The 17,432-nt window shown below is 37.3% G+C and overlaps 1 protein-coding gene across 2 annotated transcripts in view; it reads left to right on the forward strand.

Annotated features, from left to right (window-relative positions):
• Positions 1-17,432, forward strand: part of GALNT7 (polypeptide N-acetylgalactosaminyltransferase 7) — a 141,163-nt gene that overhangs the window by 75,185 nt on the left and 48,546 nt on the right. For both annotated transcript variants that reach the window (XM_063077058.1, XM_063077057.1), the window contains exon 2: positions 1,137-1,597. In XM_063077058.1, the coding sequence (XP_062933128.1) occupies positions 1,161-1,597 (437 nt within the window). In that variant the 5' untranslated portion in view covers positions 1,137-1,160. The remainder of the gene's footprint in view (positions 1-1,136; positions 1,598-17,432) is intronic.

The raw sequence follows: 17,432 nt of genomic DNA on the forward strand, positions 1-17,432 counted from the left end.
TTAAAGAATCACATAATCTTAGTGTGAAGTGGCAGACTAGTTAGCCTATTTTGCAATTGTTCTAAATTCACCTTGCCTCTTTCCCAGCTGTGCATACTCCATAATCCCCTTGTCTAATTATAGCAAGCAGCTCTCCCTTTAAGCTAGTGGTTTTCAGGCTTAGATGCATATTAAAATCATATGGGGAGATTTTAACAATCCAAATGCCCATTCCAATTAAATCACAATGCCTGACAGTGGGAAACAGACATCAGTATTTTTAAAGCCACTGAGAAACACTGCTTTGTGCAAAGAATAGTACTAGTTTAGCAGAAACGGGCATGTAATACCTCAGAAGCAAAGGCACTTGGAATTTCTGACTGAAAAGTCTGCAAAGGTGATAAAGAGGGTCCAAACAGAAAAGAGAGGCACCCCTTACTGAATATCTTTACCTGCCGAATCTGTTTTTTACTTGTGCTACCTCTGGAATGGGGCAAACTAGGTATTGAGTGTACTTTAAAATCCCGAGCTCCCGAGCTGACTTTTATATAATTATTAGAGTTTTTTAAAGTTCTGAATTCAGCTAAATTCTCACTGAGTAGCAAATACTGAATTGGGACTATCGAGTACATATCTTTGCTTTGTTCCTCTGCCGTTTAGGGTACAAAGCCAGCCTAGTGATAAGGGACATCCATCTAACACCACTGCCACCGTATGGCCGTATTACTGACAAAAGGCTATATTTATCATACACCTGACTGGGGAAACCACATATTGCACAACATGACCTATTAAGTGTCTGTTTTAGTCAAAGATCCTAGAACCTCATTGCTCTAACCTATAACAATATGCTTTATAAGAGGTCCTTGACAGAGAATTAAATTTATGAAGAAGAGAGAAGTAAAAAATGCGTCTACTCATGTATTTTGGAATAGTAAGGCAAGGTGAGGAAATAGCCTATTTCTTGGTACTTCCTTTCCATCCCGAAAGATACCTTCTAATGGGAAGTCCTGATTAATGGCCTGCTTGTATGTCACATTTTAAACTGTTTTATCATTGCCTCAGCCTTTTTTTAAACATGAAAATTGGTATCATAAACTCTACTGTGGTAGTTTGCCTTCATGTACTCATTGTATATCCCCCTCCCTTTTGTATAGGAAGACAGAGATGTCAATAACCCCATGCCTAACGGAGGAGGCAATGGATTAGCTCCTGGGGATGACAGATTCAAACCTGTGGTACCATGGCCTCATGTTGAAGGAGTAGAAGTGGATTTAGAGTCTATTAGAAGAAAAAACAAGGCCAAAAATGAACAAGAGCACCATGCTGGAGGAGATAACCAGAAAGACATAATGCAGAGGCAGTATCTCACATTTAAGCCTCAATCATTCACCTACCGTGATCCTGTGCTACGCCCAGGGATTCTAGGTAACTTTGAACCCAAAGAATCTGAGCCTCATGGAGTGGTTGGTGGCCCTGGAGAGAAAGCCAAGCCATTGGTTTTGGGACCAGAATTCAAACATGCAGTTCAAGCCAGCATTAAAGAGTTTGGATTTAACATGGTGGCAAGTGACATGATCTCACTGGACCGCAGCATCAATGACTTACGTCAAGAAGAGTAAGCACACATCCTCTTCTTTCTAAAATCGGGGCAACTATTGTTTTGATAGATATTTAGATTTAGTTAGAATGGAGAAAATATTTATGCCTTTATTTCAAGGAAATAAGATCTTCGGTTAGCAAAGTGGCCAGAAGAAGGAGGTCCCTCCATTTATGCCACCATATTGAAGGTACTATGCCTAATAACTCTGGGGTCTTCTACATCCATCTACTCAATTTGTGGTTCCCAGATTGGCACCGGTCTATGAATTTTTTTTTTTGTTACCAGTCTACAGTAAGAAAATGAGCTTTCACCAGGGTGTAAATCAACTATACTGTTAAATACTTTGTTGAATTCAGCCCGACAACTTTTTAATAGCAAAACTTCTTGATGTGTTGATTTTTGTTCTGGAGCAAGCTCCTTATCTTGTTGTGGGACAATTGCATATAGTAACACTGCTCTGGGTGTCTTATATAATTAATTAGATTTATGTTTCCTTCAATTTTTTTCCCTCAGTACTGAAACTAGAAATTGAAACACTTGAGTTTATGCAAAAGGAGCACTCAGACAGATAAAACTGTGGCCTAAACTTTCAAATTCTTTTCACATAGTATGATTTTAAAATGAAGGATTTCTAGGTCTTAACTTTTGACAGACAGTGATTATTGGTTAAACTCGAAGCTTTTCTCTTTCAGTTTATTCAGTAAATGGTTCTACTACTACAGTATTTAAATAGTTTTAATTAATGTGGATGCATATTTAATTCACTACTACTAGAAAACTCTCCAAATGTATTTCTGAGGATGTATTGTTAACATAATCTTCATTATAAAAGGTTAACTCAGCACGTGCACACATCCCTATGCCCATCCACATCCACAAACACACACACACGCACACACACATTTTTTATGATTTTAGGACCATTAAGTAAGATTCCATGCCTAATATAGTGCCACTCAATAGACTTTGAACATTCATACATTTATTGATAAGAGCGAGAAAGAATGAATGAAATATGCAAAGAAAGTAGGAGTGGAAATATAGCACCGTGATGGTGAGAGACATAACTTCTGATACAAAGAAGAGTTAGAGCATCTCAAGGGGCTGTGAAGGAAGAATCTTAGAGCAGTTTATTCCCAGTAAAGTACAAACTCGCCTAGTCATAGGGTTGCCAGATTTAGCAAATAAAAATACAAGATGCCCAGTTAAATTTAAATTTCAGATAAACAGTGAAAAAAATTTAGTTAACTCATTAATTTTAATTAACTTATTAAAAAGGGAACCCATAAACTGTTATAACTGGTTTAAAGATAAATCATAAGGATGTCCCAAATATTTCATGAGACATACTTAAAATATTTTGTATATCTGAAATCCAGATGTAACTGGGTGTTCTATATTTTATCTGGCAACATTTCTAGTCAGGAGGGTGAGGGAGGGTGGTTGTTACATAGTGGGAAATGCCATGTGAGTACCCTTTAGGACCCATAACAGGATCTGCAGTCCTTCATCTAGGGTGTGTCCTAGTTATATTAAATATAACAGTCATACTACTCATCTCTGTTACAGAGGTACTTTGAGAACTGATTGGCATTCTCATCCCTGTAATGGAGAAGGGAAGGGGAGAAAGAGTCTAACATTTATTGATTTTCTCTTACATGCCAGGACTTCCTATAAGTTATTGAATTCTCACAGCTGCACTGTGAGAGAGTTCTTACCTGTATGTGTAGAGTCTGGGGCTCAGAGTTGTGACCTCTTTGTATTTATCCAGCAAAATGGCAAAGCTACGATTCACCCCTAGATGGTTTTCTGTGAAAGCCAATTCTCTTTCCACTGCACTACACCTAGGGTATGTCTCTTTCTGGACAGTGTACATCAGTGCACGTTACAATCGGAGTTTGAGCTTAGCAGTGTGGAAACAGAGATTTTAGCACATGAACTATTTATTAAAAAATACGTCATTTAAAACACCAATATAAATGTAGCTAACTTTTCCATATATGAGACATGCTAAGAAAAGCAAATGGTGTACAAGACTTAGAGCAGGGCACAGGATATGGTCCTCTTCTGTACCTTCCTCTCCCTCATGCCTCACATCCAGTTTCTCAGCAGGGCCTCTCATTTCCACCACCAGTACACAGCTCAGATCACTGCAGAGGTCCGTTTCTTTCATCTCCACTGCTTCCACCCCAGTCTACTCTAACATCATCTCTCCCGGAATTCTGCAAAAACTCTTTTACTATTTTCATTCTTTCCTCTTACTATTATTCACACAGAAACCAGTGTTGTCTTTTGGATTCCCAAATCTAGCCTATCTAAAACCATTCTCTGCCTTCTTGTTGCACTTAAAAAATAAAGCCCAAACTCCTAAGCTGTAGCAGCCCTCATGCTGTGACTCTTACTTGCCTTGCAGACTTCTTCTTGCTGCTACGCTCCTTGCCCACAGTGCTCTAGCTGTGTTGGCCTGTCTCAGATCTTTTGCCTGTTCTCTACCTTCTTTGATGAATGCTTTTTTCCTTCTTCCTATGGCTGGCTCCTTCTCATCCTTTAGGTCTCAGTTGGACTTCTCTAATCATGCTGTCTACTTTCGCAGTGCACCACTATATTCTCTACTACTGCTCTCTGGCCATTTTGTTCATAGTATTTATCAAATTTTATAATTAGATATTTATTTAGTTGTTTACCATCTTTCTCACTAAATGATAAGCTCCTGAGAACAAGGACTATGTCTGCTTCTTCACCAGGTACTGCCAATAACTGACACATAGGAGCTCAATAGTACCCAGCTGGTAAATATCTGTTAAGAGAATGAATGAATGAATGAGTTAAGTCTACCAGGGTTCAAACTTTGGCTCCATTACCAGGTGTGAGATATTTCACCAGTAACATATCCTCTTTAACCCTCAGTTACCTGAATCCTTAAAATAGATCTAACAATACCAATCTGTCAGGATTGGCATTAGAATTAAAGGACATAGTAGACCAAGTCTTTTATTACAGGCCTCTTGGTTAGAAACTTTAGTCTTATTGGCAGTTTTTACTGCTGTGGTGTTTTCTTTAGTTCCTTCTTGTTAGCATTTGAATATTTTCAGTTACTATTTAACTTTCTGTTGCTTTTTGGAAAACGTAAATGTCACACACTGCTTTATCTACATCGTTTGGCTTCTACTTGTACCTTCCTTGCTTGATGGCAAAGCCTTCATCTCTCCTTTGAAAATTTTAGACAAACGGGTTACCATCTGAACCTCCCATCTCTGAGTTCTCCTTGCTCTCCTGCAATTTCCTTTCTGTCTCTCTTTTTCTTTCCCTCTCTCCTTATTTCCTTCATTCTTTCTTTCGTTCTCTTCCTTTCTTCCTTTCTCTTTCTCACACTTTCTTTTTTTTCTTCCTTCTGTTTCCTTTCCCTTCCCCCTTCTCTTCTCCCTGCCTTCCTTCTTTTCTCTTCTTTTTATTTCTTTCCTCATTCCATCCTTCCTTTTTTCCTTCCTTCCTTCTTTCCTTCCTTCCTTCGTCCATGACTTGCATAGGCCAGTTGTTTTTCTTGCACAACTGGAGCAGTACCTAGAAACAGAACATTGCATGTTTCTGTGTATCATTCCTGCAAGTATTGTCTCCAGGCACATATAAGGACACAAGAATATCTTAGCAAATGCTCCTAAGCCTCTCTTTGAAATTCTGTGCTAGTGATAAGACTATTTTTAATATTTCAAAATTTTCAAATATAATAACCTCAAGAAATTTCTTTTTAACTGAATCCAAATTAATTTTTTTAAACTGGATTCTTATACTTCTTAAAAGTGATATAGGCTTCATTTCTCTTTGAACACTTAAAATTCAATCTAGAGTATAACAAATAATTTTTAAGTAGAATTATTCATAAGGTAGAATGTGAACAATCTTAAGAATTTTCTCTAAAATAAAAAATACAATAAATAGCCCCCCTAAGTTTTGCATATTATTGAATATGCAGATTAGCACTTTTCTGCTTGTACTGGCAACATATTGAATACAGCGTAGAATTACATCACACACATACATCCTCCCTCACCCTCATCCCTCATGGAGAATGTGCTACGGAGCCCATCAGAGACTGGGTTGGTGTTGCTGGCTTTCTGCAGCTCTAGAATATAGGCCTTAACAACCTTGTTCTCTTGCCTCTGTCAGTCTTGTAAGTGAACCACCTGCAAAAACCAAGCTTTGGGCTGTTCGTCCAGTTGTGGCATCTGACACTGTGGGTAACTTGTTCATTCTTGTGGCTGTTTCATAGTCTTTTTCAGATGAATGTTCTTTACCCTAGAACAGGAGAAAACTGCCCAGCTGCCAGCATGACTCATACTTAAGTATGTGATAGCTCTGAATTACATTCACTGGCTGAGTAATTTACTGGCTGTTGATTGCTTGTTAAAAGTGTGAGTAACAGTATTTTGAGTGAACTGGAGGCCTACTTCTTTTTTAAAGACTTGAGCCAAGAATAACTTCACTTGCCTTCACATTTATTTTCTATAAAAAAATATGGTTTTCTTCATAGTTCAACAGATATTGAGTATCTCCAATATGTAAGGCACTGTACTAGTCGCTATGGGATGCAACAGTGAGAAAATATAGTCCCTGCCTTCAAGGGACTCACCACTTTCCTTTCTCACTTAGGGAGAAAGGAAAGAATGGCATTATATAAGGCAGAAAATAAGAGCCATAGGAAAGGCATGAGCAAAATGATGTGGTTCAAAGGAGCGACAGGTCAGGTTGAGTTACAGGGCAGTCAGAAAAGGATTCCTGAAGGGGATACTAGAGAAGAACCCTGAAGAATGAGTAGGGTATCCCTAGGAAAAGGGTAAAAGGGTAGAAAACATGAGTAAGTGGTATAGTTTACTTGGATCAGAAGGTATGTGTACAGAAACAAAGCTGGTAAGATAGGTAGGATATTAGAAGACCACAGTGCTGTTCACAGTCTATGGTGAATTTGGCAGTCAGGAAAGATCCACTGAAAATTTATAAAGCGAGCTTTAGTATTAATCAGACTGTTAGAGGTGTCAAGAGTGGATTAGGGGGTGGAGATCTCTTAGAGGGTTAGTGGCATTAGAGTAGGAACTTTAGGGAAGGTTACAAAACCAGAAAAAGAAGACTCAGTTTAAGAGAACAAAAACAGAATCAGTGGGTTTTGGCAGGTGACTGAGTAGAAGGATGAATCAAAGATAAACACAGGGCTTTGAACTCAGTAGCAAGTGAAAGAATGGTGCCATTAACAGAAATAGGGTGGTTGGGATAGGACAATCCACTCTGACCAAAGCTCATTTACCTAAACCACTTTGCTCCCTAGCTTTAGATGAATTCATGCGGAGCCAGTCAGGATGAGGAGCCTGTTTGGGAGAAGTAGAGAGTTCTATTTGTGCATATATTAGATTTTCTTCTAATAAAGTTTGGGATTTTATTTGAACAGCTGATGCAAACATAAGGAAATTATTCTTGCCCTTTTTCTGCCCAAGAAGGCGGATAATCCAAGCTATTTTGTTTCAAACAAATGAATGAAATATTTTGACTTGTTGAGCAAATTCATCTGCTTCTAATATTTAACCTTTCTTCCCACCTACACACCTTTCACATTTCTGTTTTGTAGAAAGCTTTCTTAGCTGCATTTACAAAGTGAAATAATAGGCATACAAGTGCTTTGAAAAGTCTAAGAGCTATGCAAATGTTAATATGATTAATTGTTAATAACTTTCTTAAGCTTGTCTGTGGGAAATAGCGGTGTTTTGTTAAAGATATTTTACATTTACACTCATGCTTTATATACCAGGTAATTTTCTTCTTACCTGATTCCAAAATAAATATTGTTTTTTTACAACTGATTTTTTAAGGTTAATTGTGATTGTGAGCTTTTCTCCTTCTCTATGTTAAAGGCTCTCTGATACCCACAAAGTTGTTTAGAACATAGTGCTATAATTTATAAAATGGTTGCTATTTTTAAAACATTGATTTAGGTGCAATGCTATAGCTTTCCTTTTAATTTGTTTCTACATATCATGACCTATAGGTTTCCGTTAGAGCCAAAACCTTACAGGCACTCATAAGCGGTTAAAACAAATACTTAGAATAATATATAAACCATATATGCACATATATATGTGACTCATAGATATGCATATGTATTTCAGTACTTTGTCCTAGTTTCTATTATCAGAATATATGGTGGTTTTATATGACCATCCAAAGTACACTGACAGTTTTATAACACACAATCCTTTTCTCTCATAGATTGCACAAAATATGTCTCATTTTCCAGGCTATAATTTTGCAACCTTAGATCTAATCTGCAGGAAGCACATTTGAAAGTGGTTTTGATGAACCATGATGGACATGTTGCTTCATTAGGTCCAAAAAGTACCTTCTAACTGGCCTGAAAATTTTTACGTTTGGAAACTACTTTTTGTGAGTTCAGGAGTTTTCCAGATTAACTTTAAAAATAAATTGTGTTCTGATATGTAGTTTCTTTTCTTCTTACTCTTACAAACACACACATATGAACACAAATACACGTATACATATCACATCTTGGAACTTTCTCAATTATGGTAACAGATGATTTTTGTTTGAGGTTCTGGCTAACAATAGGAGATGTATTTAGGAAAACTGAAATTATTATAGAGATCGGGGGTAACTTATGTCACCCCAATTTCCACAGTAGTTTAGACAGTTACCACATTCGTAGAGTGAGCCTACAAACATTGGAATTTGAGGTAATTTGTTGCTGTAAGCCACCATTAGCAGAGTGGCAGCATCTTGAAACCCCCTCTCTCTAAAATGCCCTCTTTCCCTTGATAGCGTTCTGGAATGGCTCACTTCCCATGGTGGAAGAGTTCTTTTACTGCCCAGACCTCATTTAGTTGATAAGGTTCTTCCCACTCTCTGGTCATTATCCAAGTTGCTCTATTAAGAGTGGACTTAGCTTTATTTCTCCTCCCTTCATCTCCCCCCAATCCTTGCCACCAATGTTTTAAATCATAAAGTATGCCTGATAAAAAGTTATAAACTCACAATGTATTTATCTTTTCACAGCCTTCTCCCCCCAACCAAGAATTTAGAATAAGGAGGCTAGTTAGAAAAATATTTATGGTGGCACCACTAGATACTCCATAATATCTTGCCCCAATGACAATTTCAGGAAAACCTTGATTCTTTTATTATTATTATTATTATTTTTTCTCTTTAGAATAAGTTTCCTGCTCACTGGAAACACTGACAGATTAAGGAATGTTTTTTGTACACTTTTCTCCTCGAGCATCTCAGTTTTGGAGTGAATGGTCTTTTCAAAGTGTTTAGCCATTGTCTGCCACTAAAAGGTTATCAATTCCTCACAAAAGAGAGCTTCTGCCAGTAGACCCAGACATGCCAGAGTGCAATGTGGATGGGAGAACACAAGCCCCTTCCCTCAGTGGGTTAGCATGACACCCTCTGGTCTTCAGCAATTCAGTCTATTAGATGCAACCAGAACCATCAGATACAGCCTATTTACTACAGTGTGTGTGTCTTTAATGCATATTGACTCTTGTTTGGGAAATAGAGAAATGGTATCAATTCAGTGCGGAAATCCTGGTGGTTCATAAATTTCCTCCTGCATGTTAATGTGTTAAAGTGATCAGGGGCAAGATTTCTCACCATTAAAAAGACAGCCATAACAATGTATTTATGAAGAGCCCAAGGAAAAACGAGTCCATTCTGGAAAAGTGTCTCTCTTTAGAGTAAAAAATGGGGGGAGTTAGTGGTTTCAACACTCACTGCACTTGCCACTATCTGAAGCTGTTTGGGGGAGCTGCAATTGCATCCAAAGGAGCCAAGAAGGAAGTTGATTGATGAAGGCTATCCTTGAGTGATACTTTTAATTTTAGTGAAGTTTCATTGTATTATAAGCAGTTGTCTCCAAGGACCTACAAAAAGGAAAACCTAAGTCCCCGGGTTTTAAGATTGCAAAGGATGGACCATGATGCAAAGTTCAAACGTCGGCAAATTTAACTGTGCTGATTGATTTTGTTTTCCTTAGGCTGTGGTCCCAAAGTTCCCTAAGTTTTGTGTGGTCGGATCCTATCCCTATTTTTCCCTTCAGTCCCTTTTTTTTTTTTTTTTCTTTTTCTCTTTTTTAGTGCATGATTTTGCAAAACAGAAAGCTTACTGGTAATATGTATATGACATCGTAGCAGAAGTGCCTATATTGTACCTAAAAGTCAGTCAAAGACAAATCGCTGGGCGGAGGGCCGTAGTATGACTGTAGCGTCATTATGTAAGAGGAGGAAGGGAAGATGTTTTCCACATTTAAGATTAATAATTTACATGAAAGTGGTTAGCTGTTAAACCAAGCATAAACCAGCATTTAAGGATAAGGAAGATCCTCTAATTTGCCATTTATTTTAGAAGCACAGCAACCATTCTAGAAAATAGCTCTCAATGAGCAAGTACTCACACTGGGCCACACACCTGGGAGAAACTTGGACCGGTTTAGAGCCACGGCTTGCTATTGCCATAACAGGCTGTGAAAACCCACGATGACAGCCTTAACCCTTTCACATACACACGTGTGGTTCTTTACCTCTGGACTATCTGCTGAAAGGAACAATCAGGGGAGCCTTCCTCTCAGATTGAATTTCAAGCTGACATCTACTCCTCTGTCTTTGGGGATATTTTGTGACAACTCCCCCATGGTAAAGGCAAACAGTTGGAGAGAGCTATAAAGCAGGAGCATCGGCACCAATTTTTTATTTTTTTCTTCAGCCAGGATTTTGGAAGTAGTAATATGAATAATTTGTTGTATAACTCCTTGAATACACTTATTAGTAAATTAATTATCTTTGCTCATTTTAAGCTGAATATGTAAAAGATGCACTTGGTATATTATAAATAGAATTGTTCTTTCATCATTCTTGCAATATATAAGATGAATGTGCTAAAAAGTAAAAGAAAAAAGGTGCTTAGCACCAAAGCCAAGCTAATTACCTGAGTTAAAGTTATATAAATAATATAGCTTAATTACATTCAGTAATACCTTTTAGTGTATCACTGGGAAATGGCCCATATTTTTGCTTTCCTTCTCACTGAATCCTGGGGGAGATTCCACTCTTCAAATTGTAGCTAACATGTAGGAGTAAAATCACATTTTTAATAACCTAGTAACTTATTTTGGAATGAGCACTACCATTTTAATCAAATGAAAAATATTCGCACATTCTTTAGAATGGGAAGTCCCAGTGAGAATATCAAAAAGCAGGATAAAAGGCTCTGGAGAAAGGTATGAGAATCTAAACTACATGTTCTTAAGACCCTGGAGATGCGCAACAGTCACTTTAAAGGAAAGAGTTGTATGGTGTTCAGTAAAAGAATGTAAACTACTGCTGAACTGCATCTTTTGTGAGGCAGGAGCTCCCTCCAGAGCCCAGACATGCTCAGCTGCAGGCCTGCTGACGTGGGTCCCATTCAAGGGAGGTTTTCAATGCTGATTTCTTTGAATGGGAGGGAGTGTGGGAAGGGCACCAAAGGAGGACAGAAAAACTCTGTCCTAAAAGCTTTTGTTGAAGTCTCTGTGAACCACAACTTCTAAGGAAAGCAGTGTACAAAGAAGAATATATTTTCTAAGCAGACAATAAACCTAGATTAGAGATTGGTTGTTTCTTGATCTCATATCTTCTGTCATTATGGCACTAGTGTCTATCTGTACAGTCATATGCCACACAAATGGGGCTGGTGAGAGGAATGGCTGGAATTATTAATAGTTACTGGGGGACATGTACCATAGACATAGAATGGCACAGAAAGGCAGGTTCCAGCCCTAGAGTGTTTGTTTATACTTGTTTATATGGTTTTTCAGGAATATTTCTCAGTCACTTTAAATGAGGTATAAGCTGTTGTAGGGGCAAAGGGAAAGATTCCCCTCTGCCTTCTGAAGGGTTGCTGAAATGAACTGATAATCGAATAACAGGAGAAAAGGCATACAAATTTATTAACATGCACAGGGGAAAATAACAAGAGAGTGATTACCCAACCATGCTATGAGATTCAGAATCTTATATACCCTTTTTCATGGATATGTTAGTCCACTTCTGTTGCTTATAACAAAATACCTGGAAATGGGTAATTTGTAAGAAAATGAAGTTTATTGCTTATAGTTTCAGAATCTGGGAAGTCCAAAGTCAAGGGAACACATCTAGTGAGTGTCTTCTTTGTTGGTGGCAACAGTGACACAGGGGTCTCACATGGCAGAAAATGGAGCAGAGAGAGAGAGAGAGCTCCTCATGAGCTCTCCTTTTAAAGCCCTCAGAACCATGTCCCAACCACCATTATTAATCCATTCCCTACAGCATGGTCCTACGATCTAATCACCTCTTCAAAGCCCTGCCTTTCAATTACCATAATAGGATTTTCCACCCTCTTTACGTTGTCACAGTGGGGACTAAGTTTTGGGGGGACATCAATCCACAGCTGTAGGGGAGAGAGAGATGGAGGGAATGTAGGTAACTTTGAGGGGTGATAAATGATTTTTAGGAGAATTTAATTGGCCCAAAGAGCAGACAATAGTTTGTAAATTAATCTCTTTGAAATTGAATGGGACTGGAGAACAGACAATAGTTTGGGACGAAGTTTGTCTGAGCTCTAGGAGTGGTGTTTAATTTTCAGTCTCTTCATCATGGTATGAGTTTTAATCTTCTCTGGTTAGTGAAATTTCAGGGAGGGTCCTGAAGGCAATTGTGTTTCTCTTTGGCAGGTTCGGTTGATAGGCAGATAAGAGAGCTTCAGGTTTCAACCTCATCCTGTGCTTTGAGAGAGAAAGAGGATGGGGGCTAGGGGGGAAGACAGTGGTCAGAGAGACCTTAGGCTGCTGCTTTAGTTCAGCATGTTAAAGTGCCATAATTTGAGGTATCTTTTCTGAGCCCACTATGTCTTCCAATTCCACATAATTAAGTCTTGTTGTGACTGTGTTTCTTTTCCTTATTTCTCTGTTACAGCAGCTACTGAAGACAGGGTATCCTCCGTAAATGACAGTAAGGATCAACAGCATCATTGTCCATTTATTGATTATATACTATATGTCTGGCAGTATGCTAGGTTTTTTAATACACTATCTTCAATACTTATAAACATACTGAAACAGTATATTTTTATTTTCACTATATTTTTAGATGATGGGAATGAGGCTTAGAGAAGTAGATAACTTGAAGTTCACATAACTAGAAGATGGAGGTGCTGGGATTCAGATTCTGCCTTATACACTGCATTGCCTTGTTAGTGATACTAAACTAATAGCCAAGAGGTTATGTAAACAGTATGCTACAGGACATTAACTTTTTAAGGACAAAAACAAAGTTAGAAAAAGGTAACAGGTTTTGTATCTCATTACTGCAGATTTTTTTCCTGCCTCTAAGACAGGGTTTCTCAATCCCAGCACTGTTGACCTATGACAGGGTAAGTCTTTGTTGTGGGGTCTGACGTGTGCATTGTAGGATGTTTAACAGCGTCTCTGACGTCTACTTACTAGATACTAGGAGCACACACACACCCCTTCTGCATCCCTATTTGTGACAACCAAATCTCCAGACTTTGCTACATGTGTTCTGGAGGGCAAAATTACCCCTGATTAAGAATCCTTGCTTTCTTTTCTGCAATTAAAAATACTTTTAAGAGTATCATTTAAAAAAATAAATAAAAGAATTGCTCCTCTAAGGTAATGTGGGGAGAGGGTGAGTGACAAAACGAAAAGAACAGAGATGGGATTTAAAGCACCACACAGAAAAATAGGGACAGGTTGATAGAATGGGACCAATAAATAAGAAGACTTGATTTAGGTCAAATGAAGTTAGTTATTAGAAGTGGAGGGTTTTGTGAAGGATCGCAGGCTACATCACGGCACAAGGGCTGAATATTATCAGTGGTAATGCAGTAATCATTCATGGATGCACAGATACCTATTTTCCTCTTTTGCTTTTTTTTTTTTTTGATAACAAATACTAGGGGTGGAATGGAGAGAGCCACCCTTTTTCCATCATAAAAAGAAAAATAAAAGACCCAATTCTGCCTTTTATCTAGTCTCATATTTTAGTCAGTGGTGGCCACTGATGGCATTTTCAGAATTTGGAGCATATTTGTCTGAGCTTTATTATAAGTTATTAAACCCATTCCCCTCTTGAATTATCTCTCTTATTGCTATTCCCTTTCTTTTAATTAGAAGAATTGCTAATACTTGTAGGGGGAAATTAAGTAACAAGAAAAATATTGATAATGCTTATATTATCAACCTTTGAAGATAATTTTGTAATATACTTATCAGGACCATTGTAAGAAATTGACTCATAAATATTGTAGTTACACATCAGAAAGAACTCGAATGAATTATATAAAAGTAAAATATATCATAATACCTGTTTAACGACTTGGCTTGTCAGATTCTGTAGACCAGCAGTTCTTCAACTTTTTGGTCTCAGGCCCCCTTTAGAGGCTTAAAAATTATTGAGTTACCCAAATTATTTTGTTTATGGTGGGTTATATCAGTCAAAATTTACCAAATTGAAATTAAAACAAAATTCTAATTGTTTATTAATTCTTTTAAGAAAAACTATCTCATTACATGTTAATATAACATTTTGTGAAAAAATTAATTTTTCAAAATAAATTAATTTTTCAAAAAAAATTTTTCAAAAAAAATCCATTGTCTTGGATTTTTATCCATTTCTTTAATGTCTGGCTTACCAGAGATATCTGGATTCCAGTATCTACTTCTGCATTCAGTTTGTGCCCATGAGTTTTTTTTGTTGTTGTTGAAGTATGTGAAGAAAATCTGGTCTCACATCGATATGTAATTGGAAAGCAGAGGAGTATTTTGATATCATTTTCAGGTAATTGTGGATATTTGTATATTTGGTACAACATCAAAAGTTAAACCAGTGGTAGTTTTTTTTTTTTTTTTTTTTAAGTAGTTGCAATGTAGAATCTGAAACCATATAAATGAGACTTTAATATTCTTCTATTAGTCTATCTTGCAGTCTGACTGGGCATTGTACCCTTGCATGATGTTGTAACATTATGTGTTGATTATCTGAAAAATATTGGTTTCCTAAGTAACACAGATCTTCCAGATTCTAACAATTTCATTACATAATGATAACAGTGACAACACATTTATTAATATTACCATCAATCTCACCAGAAAAGTCTTTTAACTCCTGGGAAGCTGTCATATTTCCAGAATTCTAAGTTTTGCCTTAAAGCTCAAGTTCTTTCATTAGCAACAAATGATGTCAGTTGTTTTCTTTGAAGTGACAGGCTCCTTCATTTATGTTCAAGAAAATGCCAAATTACCAAGTCTGAATGACCATAGTTTGCCCATTGCTTCTTTCAAGTGAAAATGGCATCCTGTGACAAAATCAGCTCGTTCAACTTGCAACTCATCTCACTGATGCTTTTCCTTGAGACAACTGTCACACCTCAGCGTGTTACAGAAGTCCTTTATGCGTACTTACCATATTGTCTCACAAAATATTGAAAAGCCATGTACTCAAGGGCAAGATCTAATAAAATTAATAAATCTTCGTCAAAGAAGACTAAACTGCTTTATCAAGGACATTTATTGTAAGTGTCATTTGCTTTACTTGTTGTGTGTGGCAGTGAAGGATAACATAAACACAAGTACTATTTGGTTCCATTGCCTTGATTTGTGCTAAGTTACCAGCAGTTTTACCCATCTTTGCTTTTGTACCATCAGAGTAAATATTAACACAGTGAAAGAGGTTATATTATATTATCATGAAAATATTATCATGAAAATAATTTTGACCTAACTGAACTCCAGAAAGGGTCTTGGAGACCCCAAGAATCTGTGGATCATACTTGGAGAACCACTGCTATAGATTTTAGAGTGAACTAGATGAGACTCTCCAGAAAAAAATTGTCATCTACAGTTTTCCAGATTGATCATTGACCAATGTGTTATTTTGTAAAGTTAAATTAGATCTCTTATACCTGAATTATTTGTAATTTTACCAGATTCTGTAGTTAGCATTGATTTAGATAATTAAGATGCTTACTTTACTTAATTCAAAATTGTACTGAGCTCTATTTTAATTAACTGATAAAGAACTTGATGTTACATTACAAAAGTGATAGAACATCTGCAAAAAGGTAGATGACCTTATAGTATGAAATACTGCCTCTGCACTAATTACGTAGAACTGATTGTTGCTTTGTGTTTCTTTGCCCCCCAAGGATTTGTCACCCCACTTCCCCTGGGTGATGGAGATGCAAAGGATTACTCAAAGCCCATATCTACTGAGCAGTGAGAGGGCCCGAAGTGGTTAATCTCCCTTTGGGATGCTCAAGCAAGTGCCATCCCTTCCTTGGGAAATTAACACCAAATTGGGGTTCTCTTCCTGCATTTATTTTCCAGACCAAGAAGTTACAGGAAGAGACATAGGTGGGGTTATAGTTTAACAGTAAAGGCTGGTAACTTTCAGTGAAACAAGCCAGATGACATTCCAGTAAGGCAATTAAGTGGTCCTATCAGCAACAGTTTGATCTTAGCAAACATTCCTTCCTATAGCAATTTCTCAGTATCTTTACAAAACAATCAGTAATTAGTCTGTCTTTGAGCCAGCAACCTGCTGTGTCACAGTCCTTATCTTGCAACAGAGACTTATAGCCTGAGGGAAATTTCCAGTCCTCCGCAAGGTCAATACTTGAAACTGCAAGACTTTGGAAAACCAGGCCCTGTGAAGTACATATGTTTTTTAGTATATTCCACAACCGACGGATAAATTAATAGCAAAAATTAGCCAAATTTAATATTGCTGGGACAAAAACGTTTTTAAATGGTATTATGCAACCTATCTCCACATTGGAAGTAATTTACTTCACTGTTGTCATAATAATTAAAATTAAGGAACTCATGGGAGCAAACAGGAATTCAAACACAGTGTTCAAAGTTCGACAATTTATTAGCTGTGTACTTTATTATAATATTAATATTTTATAGTGTTTGCTTTAGAGGAATTCATAACAGGGTGCCTAAAAGTAATCCATATTTCCTAAAGTCTAGAGATGGTGTTAGGATAAACATCAATACATAATATAAACATAAAATAAGGTTAATAGTATTTACATGATGAAAACCTTTGGTCAGACATTTTTCTGATGACCTAAGCTGTAAACTGCTAGCTCACTGTTTCGAGACATCTGCAAAACTATTCCATGTAAGACCTTCCCCTTTAGCAAATTACTAGACATAAAAGGGCATTTTATCATAGGTAGTGTTTATATAGACAAAATGAGTTTTGAAGTTAAAGTCAGTCTTGGAACCAAATTTTCAATAGGAAAAATAGAACAACTTGAGGGCATACTTTGATTCTTTGATTTTTCCACCCCATCCATCTTTCCCATTTTTCAAAAGACAAATATCTGTTATATGATTCTTGAGTAGTCAGAAGGAACTTATTATTTCTATTCTAATAATTATAAAACTTTAAGCAGACACACAGTGGAGTCACAAGAATTCACCTAAAGCTAGAGTAACTAAGATATGAGTGGTTATATCAGACAAAGTGTTTTAAAACAAAGCCAACCGGGCCGACCCCGTGGTGCACTCAGGAGAGTGCGGCGCTGGGAGCGCAGTAGCGCGCCCGCCGCGGGTTCGGATCCTATATAGGGATGGCCGGTGCGCTCACTGGCTGAGCGCGGTGCGGCCGGTCACAAAAGAAGAGAAAAAAACAAAAACAAAAAACAAAGCCAACCCTACAAGACAATTAAGTCTCATTTTTCTTATCAGCGTCCATTGTAAAGTATAATGTGTGGGTATACACACCTTGTGGTGTTGATTCTTGTGTCT

This window comes from Cynocephalus volans, chromosome 13, assembly GCF_027409185.1.
Source record: "Cynocephalus volans isolate mCynVol1 chromosome 13, mCynVol1.pri, whole genome shotgun sequence".
Classification (NCBI taxonomy): Eukaryota; Metazoa; Chordata; class Mammalia; order Dermoptera; family Cynocephalidae; genus Cynocephalus; species Cynocephalus volans.